The following is a 17,519-nucleotide window of genomic DNA, read 5'->3' as shown; positions in this document are numbered from 1 at the left end:
TGTGTGTGTGTTTTATCCAGTGTGTGTGTGTGTGTTTTATCCAGTGTGTGTGTGTGTTTTATCCAGTGTGTGTGTGTGTGTTTTATCCAGTGTGTGTGTGTGTGTGTTTTATCCAGTGTGTGTGTGTGTGTGTGTGTGTGTGTTTTATCCAGTGTGTGTGTGTGTTTTATCCAGTGTGTGTGTGTGTTTTATCCAGTGTGAGTGTGTGTGAGTTTATCCAGTGTGTGTGTGTGTGTGTGTGAGTTTATCCAGTGTGTGTGTGTGTGTTTTATCCAGTGTGTGTGTGTGTGTGTGTGTGTTTTATCCAGTGTGTGTGTGTGTGTGTATTTTATCCAGTGTGTGTGTGTGTGTGTGTTTTATCCAGTGTGTGTGTGTTTTATCCAGTGTGTGTGTGTGTGTTTTATCCAGTGTGTGTGTGTGTGTGTTTTATCCAGTGTGTGTGTGTGTTTTATCCAGTGTGTGTGTGTGTTTTATCCAGTGTGTGTTTTATCCAGTGTGTGTGTGTTTTATCCAGTGTGTGTGTGTGTTTTCTTCAGTGTGTGTGTGTGTTTTATCCAGTGTGTGTGTGTGTGTGTGTTTTATCCAGTGTGTGTGTGTGTTTTATCCAGTCTGTGTGTGTGTTTTATCCAGTGTGTGTGTGTGTGTTTTATCCAGTGTGTGTGTGTGTGTGTGTGTTTTATCCAGTGTGTGTGTGTGTTTTATCCAGTGTGTGTGCGTGTGTTTTATCCAGTGTGTGTGTGTGTTTTATCCAGTGTGTGTTTTATCCAGTGTGTGTGTGTGTGTTTTCTCCAGTGTGTGTGTGTGTTTTATCCAGTGTGTGTGTGTGTGTGTTTTATCCAGTGTGTGTGTGTGTGTGTGTTTTATCCAGTGTGTGTGTGTGTTTTATCCAGTGTGTGTGTGTGTTTTATCCAGTGTGTGTGTGTGTGTGTGTGTGTGTGTTTTATCCAGTGTGTGTGTGTGTGTGTGTGTGTTTTATCCAGTGTGTGTGTGTGTGTGTGTTTTATCCAGTGTGTGTGTGTGTGTGTTTTATCCAGTGTGTGTGTGTGTGTTCTATCCAGTTTGTGTGTGTGTGTGTTTTATCCAGTGTGTTTGCGTGTATTTTATCCAGTGTGTTTGCGTGTGTTTTATCCAGTGTGTGTGCGTGTGTTTTATCCAGTGTGTGTGCGTGTGATTTATCCAGTGTGTGTGCGTGTGTTTTATCCAGTGTGTGCGTGTGTTTTATCCAGTGTGTGTGCGTGTGTTTTATCCAGTGTGTGTGCGTGTGTTTTATCCAGTGTGTGTGCGTGTGTTTTATCCAGTGTGTGTGCGTGTAATTTATCCAGTGTGTGTGTGTGTTTTATCCAGTGTGTGTGTGTGTGTTTTATCCAGTGTGTGTGTGTGTGTTTTATCCAGTGTGTGTGTGTTTTATCCAGTGTGTGTGTGTGTGTGTGTGTGTGTTTTATCCAGTGTGTGTGTGTGTTTTATCCAGTGTGTGTGTGTGTGTTTTATCCAGTGTGTGTGTGTTTTATCCAGTGTGTGTGTCTGTGTTTTATCCAGTGTGTGTGTGTTTTATCCAGTGTGTGTGTGTGTGTGTGTGTGTTTTATCCAGTGTGTGTGTGTGTGTTTTATCCAGTGTGTGTGTGTGTGTGTGTGTTTTATCCAGTGTGTGTGTGTGTGTGTGTGTGTTTTATCCAGTGTGTGTGTGTGTGTGTGTGTGTGTGTTTTATCCAGTGTGTGTGTGTGTTTTATCCAGTGTGTGTGTGTGTGTGTGTGTGTGTTTTATCCAGTGTGTGTGTGTGTGTGTTTTATCCAGTGTGTGTGTGTGTTTTATCCAGTGTGTGTGTGTGTGTTTTATCCAGTGTGTGTGTGTCTGTGTTTTATCCAGTGTGTGTGTGTGTGTGTGTGTGTGTGTTTTATCCAGTGTGTGTGTGTGTTTTATCAAGTGTGTGTGTGTGTGTTTTATCCAGTGTGAGTGTGTGTGAGTTTATCCAGTGTGTGTGTGTGTGTGTGTGTTTTATCCAGTGTGTGTGTGTGTGTGTGTGTTTTATCCAGTGTGTGAGTGTGTGTGTTTTATCCAGTGTGTGTGTGTGTTTTATCCAGTGTTTGTGTGTGTTTTATCCAGTGTGTGTGTGTGTTTTATCCAGTGTGTGTGTGTGTTTTATCCAGTGTGTGTGTGTTTTATCCAGTGTGTGTGTGTTTTATCCAGTGTGTGTGTGTGTGTGTTTTATCCAGTGTGTGTGTGTGTGTATTTTATCCAGTGTTTGTGTGTGTTTTATCCAGTGTGTGTGTGTGTGTGTTTTATCCAGTGTGTGTGTGTTTTATCCAGTGTGTGTGTGTGTGTGTTTTATCCAGTGTGTGTGTGTGTGTGTTTTCTCCAGTGTGTGTGTGTTTGTGTTTTATCCAGTGTGTGTGTGTTTTATCCAGTGTGTGTGTGTGTTTTATCTAGTGTGTGTGTGTGTTTTATCCAGTGTGTGTGTGTTTTATCCAGTGTGTGTGTGTGTGTTTTATCCAGTGTGTGTGTGTGTGTGTGTGTTTTATCCAGTGTGTGTGTGTGTTTGTTTTATCCAGTGTGTGTGTGTGTTTTATCCAGTGTGTGTGCGTGTGTTTTATCCAGTGTGTGTGTGTGTTTTATCCAGTGTGTGTTTTATCCAGTGTGTGTGTGTGTGTGTTTTCTCCAGTGTGTGTGTGTGTTTTATCCAGTGTGTGTGTGTGTGTGTGTGTTTTATCCAGTGTGTGTGTGTGTGTGTGTGTTTTATCCAGTGTGTGTGTGTGTGTGTGTGTGTGTGTTTTATCCAGTGTGTGTGTGTTTTATACAGTGTGCGTGTGTGTGTGTTTTATCCAGTGTGTGTGTATGTGTTTTATCCAGTGTGTGTGTGTGTGTGTGTGTGTGTTTTATACAGTGTGCGTGTGTGTGTGTTTTATCCAGTGTGTGTGTGTGTGTTTTATCCAGTGTGTTTGCGTGTGTTTCATCCAGTGTGTGTGCGTGTGTTTTATCCAGTGTGTGTGCGTGTGTTTTATCCAGTGTGTGTGCGTGTGTTTGATCCAGTGTGTGTGCGTGTGTTTTATCCAGTGTGTGTGCGTGTGTTTTATCCAGTGTGTGTGCGTGTGTTTTATCCAGTGTGTGTGTGTGTGTTTTATCCAGTGTGTGTGTGTGTGTGTTTTATCCAGTGTGTGTGTGTGTGTGTGTGTTTTATCCAGTGTGTGTGTGTGTGTGTTTTATCCAGTGTGTGTGTGTGTGTTTTATCCAGTGAGTGTGTGTGTGTGTGTGTGTGTGTGTGTGTGTTTTATCCAGTGTGTGTGTGTGTGTGTGTGTGTGTGTGTTTTATCAAGTGTGTGTGTGTGTGGTTTATCCAGTGTGTGTGTGTGTGTGTTTTCTCCAGTGTGTGTGTGTGTTTTATCCAGTGTGTGTGTGTGTGTGTGTGTGTGTGTTTTATCCAGTGTGTGTGTGTGTGTGTGTGTTTTATCCAGTGTGTGTGTGTGTGTGTGTGTGTGTTTTATCCAGTGTGTGTGTGTTTTATACAGTGTGCGTGTGTGTGTGTTTTATCCAGTGTGTGTGTATGTGTTTTATCCAGTGTGTGTGTGTGTGTGTGTGTGTGTTTTATACAGTGTGCGTGTGTGTGTGTTTTATCCAGTGTGTGTGTGTGTGTTTTATCCAGTGTGTTTGCGTGTGTTTCATCCAGTGTGTGTGCGTGTGTTTTATCCAGTGTGTGTGCGTGTGTTTTATCCAGTGTGTGTGCGTGTGTTTTATCCAGTGTGTGTGCGTGTGTTTTATCCAGTGTGTGTGCGTGTGTTTTATCCAGTGTGTGTGCGTGTGTTTTATCCAGTGTGTGTGTGTGTGTTTTATCCAGTGTGTGTGTGTGTGTGTTTTATCCAGTGTGTGTGTGTGTGTGTGTGTGTTTTATCCAGTGTGTGTGTGTGTGTGTTTTATCCAGTGTGTGTGTGTGTGTTTTATCCAGTGAGTGTGTGTGTGTGTGTGTGTGTTTTATCCAGTGTGTGTGTGTGTGTGTTTTATCAAGTGTGTGTGTTTTATCAAGTGTGTGTGTGTGTGGTTTATCCAGTGTGTGTGTGTGTGTGTTTTATCCAGTGTGTGTGTGTGTGTGTTTTATCCAGTGTGTGTGTGTGTGTTTTATCCAGTGTGTGTGTGTGTGTTTTATCCAGTGTGTGTGTGTGTTTTATCCAGTGTGTGTGTGTTTTATCCAGTGTGAGTGTGTGTGAGTTTATCCAGTGTGTGTGTGTGTGTGTGTTTTATCCAGTGTGTGTGTGTGTGTGTGTTTTATCCAGTGTGTGAGTGTGTGTGTTTTATCCAGTGTGTGTGTGTGTTTTATCCAGTGTTTGTGTGTGTTTTATCTAGTGTGTGTGTGTGTTTTATCCAGTGTTTGTGTGTGTTTTATCCAGTGTGTGTGTGTTTTATCCAGTGTGTGTGTGTTTTATCCAGTGTGTGTGTGTGTGTGTGTTTTATCCAGTGTGTGTGTGTGTGTATTTTATCCAGTGTTTGTGTGTGTTTTATCCAGTGTGTGTGTGTGTGTGTTTTATCCAGTGTGTGTGTGTTTTATCCAGTGTGTGTGTGTGTGTGTTTTATCCAGTGTGTGTGTGTGTGTGTTTTCTCCAGTGTGTGTGTGTTTGTGTTTTATCCAGTGTGTGTGTGTTTTATCCAGTGTGTGTGTGTGTTTTATCTAGTGTGTGTGTGTGTTTTATCCAGTGTGTGTGTGTTTTATCCAGTGTGTGTGTGTGTGTTTTATCCAGTGTGTGTGTGTGTGTGTGTGTTTTATCCAGTGTGTGTGTGTGTTTGTTTTATCCAGTGTGTGTGTGTGTTTTATCCAGTGTGTGTGCGTGTGTTTTATCCAGTGTGTGTGTGTGTTTTATCCAGTGTGTGTTTTATCCAGTGTGTGTGTGTGTGTGTTTTCTCCAGTGTGTGTGTGTGTTTTATCCAGTGTGTGTGTGTGTGTGTGTGTTTTATCCAGTGTGTGTGTGTGTGTGTGTGTTTTATCCAGTGTGTGTGTGTGTGTGTGTGTGTGTGTTTTATCCAGTGTGTGTGTGTTTTATACAGTGTGCGTGTGTGTGTGTTTTATCCAGTGTGTGTGTATGTGTTTTATCCAGTGTGTGTGTGTGTGTGTGTGTGTGTTTTATACAGTGTGCGTGTGTGTGTGTTTTATCCAGTGTGTGTGTGTGTGTTTTATCCAGTGTGTTTGCGTGTGTTTCATCCAGTGTGTGTGCGTGTGTTTTATCCAGTGTGTGTGCGTGTGTTTTATCCAGTGTGTGTGCGTGTGTTTGATCCAGTGTGTGTGCGTGTGTTTTATCCAGTGTGTGTGCGTGTGTTTTATCCAGTGTGTGTGCGTGTGTTTTATCCAGTGTGTGTGTGTGTGTTTTATCCAGTGTGTGTGTGTGTGTGTTTTATCCAGTGTGTGTGTGTGTGTGTGTGTTTTATCCAGTGTGTGTGTGTGTGTGTTTTATCCAGTGTGTGTGTGTGTGTTTTATCCAGTGAGTGTGTGTGTGTGTGTGTGTGTGTGTGTGTGTTTTATCCAGTGTGTGTGTGTGTGTGTGTGTGTGTGTGTTTTATCAAGTGTGTGTGTGTGTGGTTTATCCAGTGTGTGTGTGTGTGTGTTTTCTCCAGTGTGTGTGTGTGTTTTATCCAGTGTGTGTGTGTGTGTGTGTGTGTGTGTTTTATCCAGTGTGTGTGTGTGTGTGTGTGTTTTATCCAGTGTGTGTGTGTGTGTGTGTGTGTGTTTTATCCAGTGTGTGTGTGTTTTATACAGTGTGCGTGTGTGTGTGTTTTATCCAGTGTGTGTGTATGTGTTTTATCCAGTGTGTGTGTGTGTGTGTGTGTGTGTTTTATACAGTGTGCGTGTGTGTGTGTTTTATCCAGTGTGTGTGTGTGTGTTTTATCCAGTGTGTTTGCGTGTGTTTCATCCAGTGTGTGTGCGTGTGTTTTATCCAGTGTGTGTGCGTGTGTTTTATCCAGTGTGTGTGCGTGTGTTTTATCCAGTGTGTGTGCGTGTGTTTTATCCAGTGTGTGTGCGTGTGTTTTATCCAGTGTGTGTGCGTGTGTTTTATCCAGTGTGTGTGTGTGTGTTTTATCCAGTGTGTGTGTGTGTGTGTTTTATCCAGTGTGTGTGTGTGTGTGTGTGTGTTTTATCCAGTGTGTGTGTGTGTGTGTTTTATCCAGTGTGTGTGTGTGTGTTTTATCCAGTGAGTGTGTGTGTGTGTGTGTGTGTTTTATCCAGTGTGTGTGTGTGTGTGTTTTATCAAGTGTGTGTGTTTTATCAAGTGTGTGTGTGTGTGGTTTATCCAGTGTGTGTGTGTGTGTGTTTTATCCAGTGTGTGTGTGTGTGTGTTTTATCCAGTGTGTGTGTGTGTGTTTTATCCAGTGTGTGTGTGTGTGTTTTATCCAGTGTGTGTGTGTGTTTTATCCAGTGTGTGTGTGTTTTATCCAGTGTGAGTGTGTGTGAGTTTATCCAGTGTGTGTGTGTGTGTGTGTTTTATCCAGTGTGTGTGTGTGTGTGTGTTTTATCCAGTGTGTGAGTGTGTGTGTTTTATCCAGTGTGTGTGTGTGTTTTATCCAGTGTTTGTGTGTGTTTTATCTAGTGTGTGTGTGTGTTTTATCCAGTGTTTGTGTGTGTTTTATCCAGTGTGTGTGTGTTTTATCCAGTGTGTGTGTGTTTTATCCAGTGTGTGTGTGTGTGTGTGTTTTATCCAGTGTGTGTGTGTGTGTGTGTGTGTTTTCTCCAGTGTGTGTGTGTGTGTTTTATCCAGTGTGTGTGTGTGTTTTATCCAGTGTTTGTGTGTGTTTTATCCAGTGTGTGTGTGTGTTTTATCCAGTGTGTGTGTGTGTTTTATCCAGTGTGTGTGTGTTTTATCCAGTGTGTGTGTGTTTTATCCAGTGTGTGTGTGTGTGTGTGTTTTTTCCAGTGTGTGTGTGTGTGTGTTTTCTCCAGTGTGTGTGTGTGTGTTTTATCCAGTGTGTGTGTGTTTTATCCAGTGTGTGTGTGTGTTTTATCCAGTGTGTGTGTGTGTTTTATCCAGTGTGTGTGTGTGTGTTTTATCCAGTGTGTGTGTGTGTGTGTTTTATCCAGTGTGTGTGTGTGTGTGTGTGTGTTTTATCCAGTGTGTGTGTGTGTTTTATCCAGTGTGTGTGCGTGTGTTTTATCCAGTGTGTGTGTGTGTTTTATCCAGTGTGTGTTTTATCCAGTGTGTGTGTGTGTGTGTTTTCTCCAGTGTGTGTGTGTGTTTTATCCAGTGTGTGTGTGTGTGTGTGTTTTATCCAGTGTGTGTGTGTGTGTGTGTGTGTGTGTGTGTTTTATCCAGTGTGTGTGTGTGTTTTATCCAGTGTGTGTGTGTGTGTTTTATCCAGTGTGTGTGTATGTGTTTTATCCAGTGTGTGTGTGTGTGTGTGTTTTATACAGTGTGCGTGTGTGTGTGTTTTATCCAGTGTGTGTGTGTGTGTTTTATCCAGTGTGTTTGCGTGTGTTTCATCCAGTGTGTGTGCGTGTGTTTTATCCAGTGTGTGTGTGTGTGTTTTATCCAGTGTGTGCGTGTGTTTTATCCAGTGTGTGTGCGTGTGTTTTATCCAGTGTGTGTGCGTGTGTTTTATCCAGTGTGTGTGCGTGTGTTTTATCCAGTGTGTGTGCGTGTGTTTTATCCAGTGTGTGTGTGTGTGTGTTTTATCCAGTGTGTGTGTGTGTGTGTGTGTGTTTTATCCAGTGTGTGTGTGTGTGTGTTTTATCCAGTGTGTGTGTGTGTGTGTGTGTGTGTGTGTTTTATCCAGTGAGTGTGTGTGTGTGTGTGTGTGTGTGTTTTATCTAGTGTGTTTGTGTGTGTGTTTTATCAAGTGTGTGTGTTTTATCAAGTGTGTGTGTGTGTGTGTGTGTGTGTGTGTGTGGTTTATCCAGTGTGTGTGTGTGTGTGTGTGTGTGTGTGTGTGTTTTATCCAGTGTGTGTGTGTGTGTGTTTTATCCAGTGTGTGTGTGTGTGTGTGTTTTATCCAGTGTGTGTGTGTGTGTGTTTTATCCAGTGTGTGTGTGTGTGTGTTTTATCCAGTGTGTGTGTGTGTGTGTTTTATCCAGTGTGTGTGTGTGTGTGTGTGTGTTATCCAGTGTGTGTGTGTGTGTGTGTGTGTGTGTTTTATCCAGTGTGTGTGTGTGTGTGTTTTATCCAGTGTGTGTGTGTTTTATCCAGTGTGTGTGTGTGTGTGTGTGTGTGTGTGTGTTTTATCCAGTGTGTGTGTGTTTTCTCCAGTGTGTGTGTGTGTGTGTGTGTGTGTGTGTGTTTTATCCAGTGTGTGTGTGTGTGTGTGTGTGTTTTATCCAGTGTGTGTGTGTGTGTGTGTGTGTGTGTGTTTTATCCAGTGTGTGTGTGTGTGTGTGTGTGTGTGTTTTATCCAGTGTGTGTGTGTTTTATCCAGTGTGTGTGTGTGTGTGTTTATCCAGTGTGTGTGTGTGTGTTTTATCCAGTGTGTGTGTGTGTGTTTTATCCAGTGTGTGTGTGTGTGTGTGTGTGTTTTATCCAGTGTGTGTGTGTGTGTGTGTGTGTGTGTTTTATCCAGTGTGTGTGTGTGTGTGTGTTGTATCCAGTGTGTGTGTGTGAGTGAGTTTTATCCAGTGTGTGTGTGTGTGTGTGTTTTATCCAGTGTGTGTGTGTGTGTTTTATCCAGTGTGTGTGTGTGTGTTTTATCCAGTATGTGTGTGTGTTTTATCCAGTGTGTGTGTGTGTGTTTTATCCAGTGTGTGTTTTATCCAGTGTGTGTGTGTGTGGGTGTTTTATCCAGTGTGTGTGTGTGTGTGTGTGTTTTATCCAGTGTGTGTGTGTGTTTTATCCAGTGTGTGTGTGTGTGTTTTATCCAGTGTGTGTGTGTGTGTGTGTGTTTTATCCAGTGTGTGTGTGTGTTTTATCCAGTGTGTATGTGTGTGTTTTATCCAGTGTGTATGCGTGTGTTTTATCTAGTGTGTGTGCGTGTGTTTTATCCAGTGTGTGTGTGTGTGTTTTATCCAGTGTGTGTGTGTGTTTTATCCAGTGTGTGTGTGTGTGTGGGTGTTTTATCCAGTGTGTGTGTGTGTGTGTGTGTGTGTTTTATCCAGTGTGTGTGTGTGTGTGTGTGTTTTATCCAGTGTGTGTGTGTGTGTGTGTGTTTTATCCAGTGTGTGTGTGTGTGTGTGTTTTATCCAGTGTGTGTGTGTGTTTTATCCAGTGTGTATGTGTGTGTTTTATCCAGTGTGTATGCGTGTGTTTTATCCAGTGTGTGTGTGTGTGTTTTATCCAGTGTGTGTGTGTGTGTTTTATCCAGTGTGTGTGTGTGTTTTATCCAGTGTGTGTGTGTGTTTTATCCAGTGTGTATGTGTGTTTTATCCAGTGTGTATGTGTGTTTTATCCAGTGTGTATGTGTGTGTTTTATCCAGTGTGAGTGTGTGTTTTATCCAGTGGGAGTGTGTGTTTTATCCAGTGTGTGTAGGTGTGTTCTATCCAGTGTGTGTGTGTGTGTTCTATCCAGTGTGTGTGTGTGTGTGTGTGTTTTATCCAGTGTGTGTGTGTGTGTTTTATCCAGTGTGTGTGTTTGTGTGTGTGTGTGTGTTTTATCCAGTGTGTGTGTGTGTGTGTGTGTGTTTTATCCAGTGTGTGTGTGTGTGTTTTATCCAGTGTGTGTGTGTGTGTGTGTTTTATCCAGTGTGTGTGTGTGTGTTTTATCCAGTGTGTGTGCGTGTGTTTTATCCAGTGTGTGTGCATGTGTTTTATCCAGTGTGTGTGTGTGTTTTATCCAGTGTGTGTGCGTGTGTTTTATCCAGTGTGTGTGTGTGTGTGTGTGTTTTATCCAGTGTGTGTGTGTGTGTGTGTTTTATCCAGTGTGTGTGTGTGTTTTATCCAGTGTGTGTGCGTGTGTTTTATCCAGTGTGTGTGTGTGTGTGTGTGTTTTATCCAGTGTGTGTGTTTTATCCAGAGTGTGTGTGTGTGTGTGTTTTATCCAGTGTGTGTGTGTGTGTGTGTGTGTGTTTTATCCAGTGTGTGTGTGTGTATGTGTTTTATCCAGTGTGTGTGTGTGTGTATGTGTTTTATCCAGTGTGTGTGTGTGTGTGTTTTATCCAGTGTGTGTGTGTGTGTGTTTTATCCAGTGTGTGTGTGTGTGTGTGTTTTATCCAGTGTGTGTGTGTGTGTTTTATCCAGTGTGTGTGTGTGTGTGTGTTTTATCCAGTGTGTGTGTGTGTGTGTTTTATCCAGTGTGTGTGTGTGTGTGTGTGTGTGTGTGTGTGTGTTTTATTTATTATGTGTGTGTGTGTTTTTTATCCACTGTGTGTGTGTGTGTGTGTGTGTGTGTGTGTGTGTGTGTGTGTGTGTGTGTGTTTTATCCAGTGTGTGTGTGTGTGTTTTATCCAGTGTGTATGTGTGTTTTATCCAGTGTGTATGTGTGTTTTATCCAGTGTGTATGTGTGTGTTTTATCCAGTGTGAGTGTGTGTTTTATCCAGTGGGAGTGTGTGTTTTATCCAGTGTGTGTAGGTGTGTTCTATCCAGTGTGTGTGTGTGTGTTCTATCCAGTGTGTGTGTGTGTGTGTGTGTTTTATCCAGTGTGTGTGTGTGTGTTTTATCCAGTGTGTGTGTTTGTGTGTGTGTGTGTGTTTTATCCAGTGTGTGTGTGTGTGTGTGTGTGTGTTTTATCCAGTGTGTGTGTGTGTGTTTTATCCAGTGTGTGTGTGTGTGTGTGTTTTATCCAGTGTGTGTGTGTGTGTTTTATCCAGTGTGTGTGCGTGTGTTTTATCCAGTGTGTGTGCATGTGTTTTATCCAGTGTGTGTGTGTGTTTTATCCAGTGTGTGTGCGTGTGTTTTATCCAGTGTGTGTGTGTGTGTGTGTGTTTTATCCAGTGTGTGTGTGTGTGTGTGTTTTATCCAGTGTGTGTGTGTGTTTTATCCAGTGTGTGTGCGTGTGTTTTATCCAGTGTGTGTGTGTGTGTGTGTGTTTTATCCAGTGTGTGTGTTTTATCCAGAGTGTGTGTGTGTGTGTGTTTTATCCAGTGTGTGTGTGTGTGTGTGTGTGTGTTTTATCCAGTGTGTGTGTGTGTATGTGTTTTATCCAGTGTGTGTGTGTGTGTATGTGTTTTATCCAGTGTGTGTGTGTGTGTGTTTTATCCAGTGTGTGTGTGTGTGTGTTTTATCCAGTGTGTGTGTGTGTGTGTGTTTTATCCAGTGTGTGTGTGTGTGTGTGTGTTTTATCCAGTGTGTGTGTGTGTGTGTGTTTTATCCAGTGTGTGTGTGTGTGTGTGTGTGTGTGTGTGTGTGTTTTATTTATTATGTGTGTGTGTGTGTTTTTTATCCACTGTGTGTGTGTGTGTGTGTGTGTGTGTGTGTGTGTGTGTGTGTGTGTGTGTGTGTTTTATCCAGTGTGTGTGTGTGTGTTTTATCCAGTGTGTGTGTGCCTTCCCTGTGGCTCAGTTGGTAGAGCATGGTGTTTGCAACGCCAGGGTTGTGGGTTCGATTCCCACGGGGGGCCAGTACAAAAAAAAAATAACAATTGCATGAAATGAAAATGAAATGTATGAAATCTATGAAATGTATGCATTCACTACTGTAAGTCGCTCTGGATAAGAACGTCTGCTAAATGACTAAAATGTAAATATGTGTGTGTGTGTTTTATCCAGTGTGTGTGTGTGTGTTTTATCCACTGTGTGTGTGTGTTCTATCCAGTGTGTGTGTGTGTGTCCTACCTCAGTAGCGTACAGTACCTCCAATGCCACTACCACCAGCATCTAGTCTGTGTGTGTATTTATATAGTCTGTATGCGTCTGTGTGTCCTACCTCAGTAGCGTACAGTATATCCATGTGTCTATCCAGTGTGTGTGTGTGTGTTTCATCCACTGTGTGTGTGTGTTTTATCCAGTGTGTGTGTGTTCTATCCAGTGTGTGTGTGTGTTTCATCCACTGTGTGTGTGTGTTTTATCCAGTGTGTGTGTGTGTGTTCTATCCAGTGTGTGTGTGTGTGTGTGTGTGTGTGTGTGTTTTATCCACTGTGTGTGTGTGTTTTATCCAGTGTGTGTGTCCTACCTCAGTAGCGTACAGTATATCCATGATCTTGGAGAGTGTTGGGCTGGCGTTGGTCTCATTCTCCTGACAGATCAGCTCGATGTCTCTCAGCTTACTGAAGTAGAAATCTCTCTCTTTCTCCAGACCATCAACCGTCAGCTTCAGATCTAACATCTACACACACACACACACACACACACACACACACACACACACACACACACACACACACACACACACACACACACACACACACACACGAAGAGGTAGAGAGAGAGAAGGGGGAGGCAGAGGTAAGAGCACCTCCTCCCAGCTGCCCACTGCACTGAGGCTAGGAAACACTGTTACCACCGATAAATCCACTATAATTGAGAATTTCAATAAGGTTTTTCTACGGCTGGCCATGCTTTCCACCTGGCTACCCCCTACCCCAATCAACAGCCCTGCACTCCCCACAGCAACTCGCACAAGCCTGGTTCACCAACTACTTCTCTGATAGAGTTCAGTGTGTCAAATCAGAGGGCCTGTTGTCCGGACCTATGGGGTTCAATCCTCGGGCCGACTCCATTACTGTCCTGGTTAGTGATTACTGTCTTATTTCACTGTAGAGCCTCTTGCCCTGCTCAATATGCCTTAACCAACCATGTTTTTCCACCTCCTACATATGCGATGACATCACCTGGTTTAAACGTATCTCTCTCTTCATTACTCAATGTCTAGGTTTACCTCCAATGTACTCACATCCTACCTTACCTTTGTCTGTACACTATGCCTTGAATCTATGTTATCGTGCCCAGAAACCTGCTCCCTTTACTCTCTGTTCCGAATGTGCTAGACGGCCAGTTCTTATAGCCTTTAGCCGTACCCTTATCCTACCCCTCCTCTGATCCTCTGGTGATGTAGAGGTTAATCCAGGACCTGCAGTGCCTAGCTCCACTCCCACTCCCCAGGTGCTCTCATTTGTTGACTTCTGTAACCGTAAAAACCTTGGCTAGGGGGCAGTATTTGCACGGCCGGATAAAAAAACGTACCCGATTTAATCTCGTTACTACTCCTGCCCAGTAATATGCATACAATTAGTAGATTTGGATAGAAAACACTCTAAAGTTTCTAAAACTGTTTGAATGGTGTCTGTGAGTATAACAGAACTCATATGGCAGGCAAAAACCTGATTAGATTCCATGCAGGAAGTGGAAATCTGATTTGTGGAATCACCTTCAACACTTTGCCTATGAAACACACCGTGAGTTAGGATTCATTTAGCACTTCCTAAGGCTTCCACTAGATGTCAACAGTCTTTACAAAGTGGTTTGAGTCTTCTCCGGTAAAAACTGACTGAACGAGAGGCCTGGAAAGTTTGTCATAGGGGGAGGACCATTACTACTATGACGCGGGTGCCCGTGGGTACCCTTTCGTTCAGTAAGACAATGCAATCGTCCGCCTTGAATATTATTGAAGCTCTGATTGAAAAAGGCCCTAAAGATTTATGTTATACAACGTTTGACATGTTTGAACGAACGTAAATATATATTTTTTGCACATTCGTGACGACAAGTCCCGCGCGCCTCGTACATTATGAGTAGCCTTCGGAACGCGATAACAAGAAGGAGCTATTGGGACATAAATTATTAACTTTTTCGAACAAAACTACATTTGTTGTGGACCTGGGATTCCTGGAAGTGCTTTCTGATGAAGATAATCAAAGGTAAGGGAATATTTACAATAGTATATTTGATTTTAGATGGTTCCAAGATGGCGCTAACCTGTATCGCCTAGTCTATTTTTTCTGAGCATAGCACCTCGTTTATTGCAAAGTGTGATTTCCCAGTAAAGTTATTTTTAAATCTGGCAATGCGGTTGCATTCACGAGATGTTAATCTATAATTCTTTGAATGACAATATTACATTTTAACCATGTTTTCGAATAGTAATTTTGTAAACTGTAGCGCTGATTCACCGGAAGCATTTGAGGGAAAATATTTTCTGAATGTCACACGCCGATGTAAAATGCTGTTTTTATATATAAATATGAACTTTATCGAACAAAAAATGCATGTATTGTTTAACATGATGTCCTAGGAGTGTCATCTGATGAAGATTGTCAAAGGTTAGTGCTGCATTTAGCTGTGTTTTGGGTATTTGTGATGCATGCTAGTTGCTTTGAAAATGGCAGTGTGATTATTTTTGGCAGGGTACTCTCCTAACATAATCTAATGTTTTGCTTTTGCTGTAAAGCCTTTTTGAAATCGGACAACGTGGTTCGATTCAGGAGAGGTGTATCTATAAAATGGTGTAAAATAGTCATATGTTTGAGAAATTGAAGTTATAGCATTTATGAGGTATTTGTATTTCGCGCGACGCGATTCCAATGGCTGTTGACGAGGGTGGGACGCAAACGTCCCACGTTCCCAGACAGGTTAACATTAGAAGCCTACTCCCTAAGTTTGTTTTACACACTGCTTTAGCACACTCTGCCAACCTGGATGTCTTCGCTGTGTCTGAATCCTGGCTTAGGAAGGCCACCAAAAACTCCGAAATTTCCATCCCTAACTATAACATTTTCCGCCAAGATAGAACTGCCAAAGGGGGCGGTGTTGCAATCTACTGCAGAGATAGCCTGCAGAATTCTGTCTTACTATCCAGGTCTGTACCCAAACAATTCGAGCTTCTACTTCTAAAAATTCACCTATCCAGAAACAAGTCTCTCACTGTTGCCGCTTGCTGTAGACCTCCCTCTGCCCCCAGCTGTGCCCTCGATACCATATGTGAATTGATTGCCCCCCCATCTATCTTCAGAGCTCGTGCTACTAGGTGACCTAAACTGGGACATGCTTAACACCCCGGCCATCCTACAATCTAAGCTTGATGCCCTCAATCTCACACTAAAAGGTACAACCCCAAATCCGTAAACACTGGCACCCTCAAAGATGTCATCCTAACTAACTCACACCTCTGCTGTAGTCAATCAAGATCTCAGCGATCACTGCCTCATTGACTGCATCCGTAATGGGTCTGCGACCAAACGATCACCCCTCGTCACTGTCAAACGCTCCCTAAAACACTTCTGCGAGCAGGCCTTTCTAATCGACCTGGCCGGGGTATCCTGGAATGACAGTGACCTCATCCCATCACAAGAGGATGCCTGGCTATTCTTTAAAAGTGCCTTCCTCACCATCTTAAATAAGCATGCCCCATTCAAAAAATGTAGAACTAGGAATAGATATAGTCCTTGGTTCACTCCAGACCTGTCTGCCCTTGACCAGCACAAAAACATCCTGTGGCATTCTGCATTAGCATCGAACAGCCCCCGTGATATGCAACTTTTCAGGGAAGTTAGGAACAAATATACACAGGCAGTTAAGAAAGCTAAGGCTAGCTTTTTCAAGCAGAAATTTCCATCCTGTAGCACAAACTTCCAAAAGTTCTGGGACACTGTAAAGTCCATGGAGAATAAGAGCACCTCCTCCCAGCTGCCCACTGCACTGAGGATAGGAAACTCTGTCACCACCGATAAATCCACTATAATTGAGAATTTCAATAAGCATTTCTCTACGGCTGGCCATGCTTTCCACCTGGCTACCCCTACCCCGGTCAACTGCCATGGCACCCTCCACAACATCCCGCCAAAGCCCCCACCATTTCTCCTTCACCCAAATCTAGATAGCTGATGTTCTGAAAGAGCTGCAAAATCTGGACCCCTACAAATCAGCCGGGCTAGACAATCTGGACCCTCTCTTTCTAAAATTATCTGCAGAAATTGTCGCAACCCATATTACTAGCTTGTTCAACCTCTCTTCGTATCGTCTGAGATTCCCAAAGATTGGAAAGCTGCCGCGGTCATCCCCCTCTTCAAAGGGGGTGACACTCTAGACCCAAACTGCTACAGACCAATATCTATCCTACCCTGTCTTTCTAAGGTCTTCGAAAGCCAAATTAACAAAAAGATTACCGACCATTTCGAATCCCACCGTACCTTCTCCGCTATGCAATCTGGTTTCAGAGCTGGTCATGAGTGCACCTCAGCCACTCTCAAGGTCCTAAACGACATCCTAACCGCCATCGATGAGAGACATTACTGTGCAGCCGTATTCATCAACCTGGCCAAGGCTTTCGACTCTGTCAATCACCACATTCTTATTGGCAGGCTCGACCGCCTTGGTTACTCAAATGATTGCCTCGCCAGGTTTACCAACTACTTCTCTGATAGAGATCAGTATGTCAAATCGGAGGGCCTGTTGTCTGGACCTCTGGCAGTCTCTATGGGGGTGCCACAGGGTTCAATTCTCGGGCTGACTCTCTTCTCTGTATACATCAATGATGTTGCTCTTGCTGCTGGTGATTCTCTGATCCACCTCTACGCAGACGACACCATTCTGTATACTTCTGGCCCCTCTTTGGACACTGTGTTAACTACCCTCCAGACGAGCTTCAATGCCATACAACTCTCCTTCCGTGGCCTCCAACTGCTCTTAAAACGCAAGTAAAACTAAATGCATGCTATTCAATCGATCGCTGCCCGAACCCGCCCGCCCGCCCAGCATCACTACTCTGCACGGTTCTAACTTAGAATATGTAGACAACTACAAATACCTAAAGGTTTGGCTAGACTGTAAACTCTCCTTCCCGACTCACATCAAACATCTCCAATCCAAAGTTACATCTACAATTGGCTTCCTATTTCGCAACAAAGCATCCTTCACTCATGCTGCCAAACATACCCTCGTAAAACTGACCATCCTACCGATCCTCGACTTCGGCGATGTCATTTACAAAATAGTCTCCAATACCACGCGCTCCAGCAGGTATATCTCTCTGGTCGCGCCCAAAGCCAATTCCTCCTTTGGCCGTCTCTCCTTCCAGTTCTCTGCTGCCAGTGACTGGAACAAACTACAAAAATCTCTAAAACTGGAAAACACTTATCTCCCTCACTAGCTTTAAGCACCAGCTGTCAGAGCAGCTCACAGATTACTGCACCTGTACATAGCCCATCTATAATTTAGCCCAAACAACTACCTCTTCCCCTACTGTATTTATTTATTTATTTTGCACCTTTGCGCCCCATTATTTCTATTTCTACTTTGCACTTTCTTCCACTGCAAATCTTCAAATCCAGCTTTACTTGCTATATTGTATTTACTTTGCCACCATGGCCTTTTTTTGCCTTTACCTCCTTTATCTCACCTCATTTGCTCACATTGTATATAGACTTATTTTTCTACTGTATTATTGACTGTATGTTTTGTTTATTCCATGTGTAACTCTATGTTGTTATATGTGTCGAACTGCTTTGCTTTATCTTGGCCAGGTCACAGTTGTAAATGAGAACTTGTTCTCAACTTGCCTACCTGGTTAAATAAAGGTGAAATAAATAAAAAAATAGAGTGTGTGTGAGAGTGAGAGTGTGTGTGAGAGAGAGTGAGAGTGTGTGTGTGAGAGAGTGTAAGAGAGTGTGTGTGTGTGAGAGAGTGTGTGTGAGAGTGTGTGTGAGAGAGAGTGAGTGTGTGTGTGTGTAAGAGAGAGTGTGAGAGTGTGTGTGTGTGAG

At 43.1% G+C, this 17,519-nt stretch overlaps 1 protein-coding gene across 1 annotated transcript in view; it reads right to left on the bottom strand.

Annotated features, from left to right (window-relative positions):
• LOC106591799 (microtubule-associated protein RP/EB family member 3) overlaps positions 1-17,519 on the bottom strand; it is a 60,639-nt gene that overhangs the window by 23,959 nt on the left and 19,161 nt on the right. Inside the window, exon 6 of the mRNA XM_082961857.1 lies at positions 11,999-12,151. Within this exon, the coding sequence (XP_082817983.1) occupies positions 11,999-12,151 (153 nt within the window). The remainder of the gene's footprint in view (positions 1-11,998; positions 12,152-17,519) is intronic.

The sequence above is a fragment of the Salmo salar genome, chromosome 15 (genome assembly GCF_965601325.2).
Source record: "Salmo salar chromosome 15, fSalSal1, whole genome shotgun sequence".
NCBI lineage: Eukaryota > Metazoa > Chordata > Actinopteri > Salmoniformes > Salmonidae > Salmo > Salmo salar.
The sequence above is the reverse complement of the archived record's forward strand: the minus strand, read 5'-3'. Positions and strand labels throughout refer to the sequence as shown.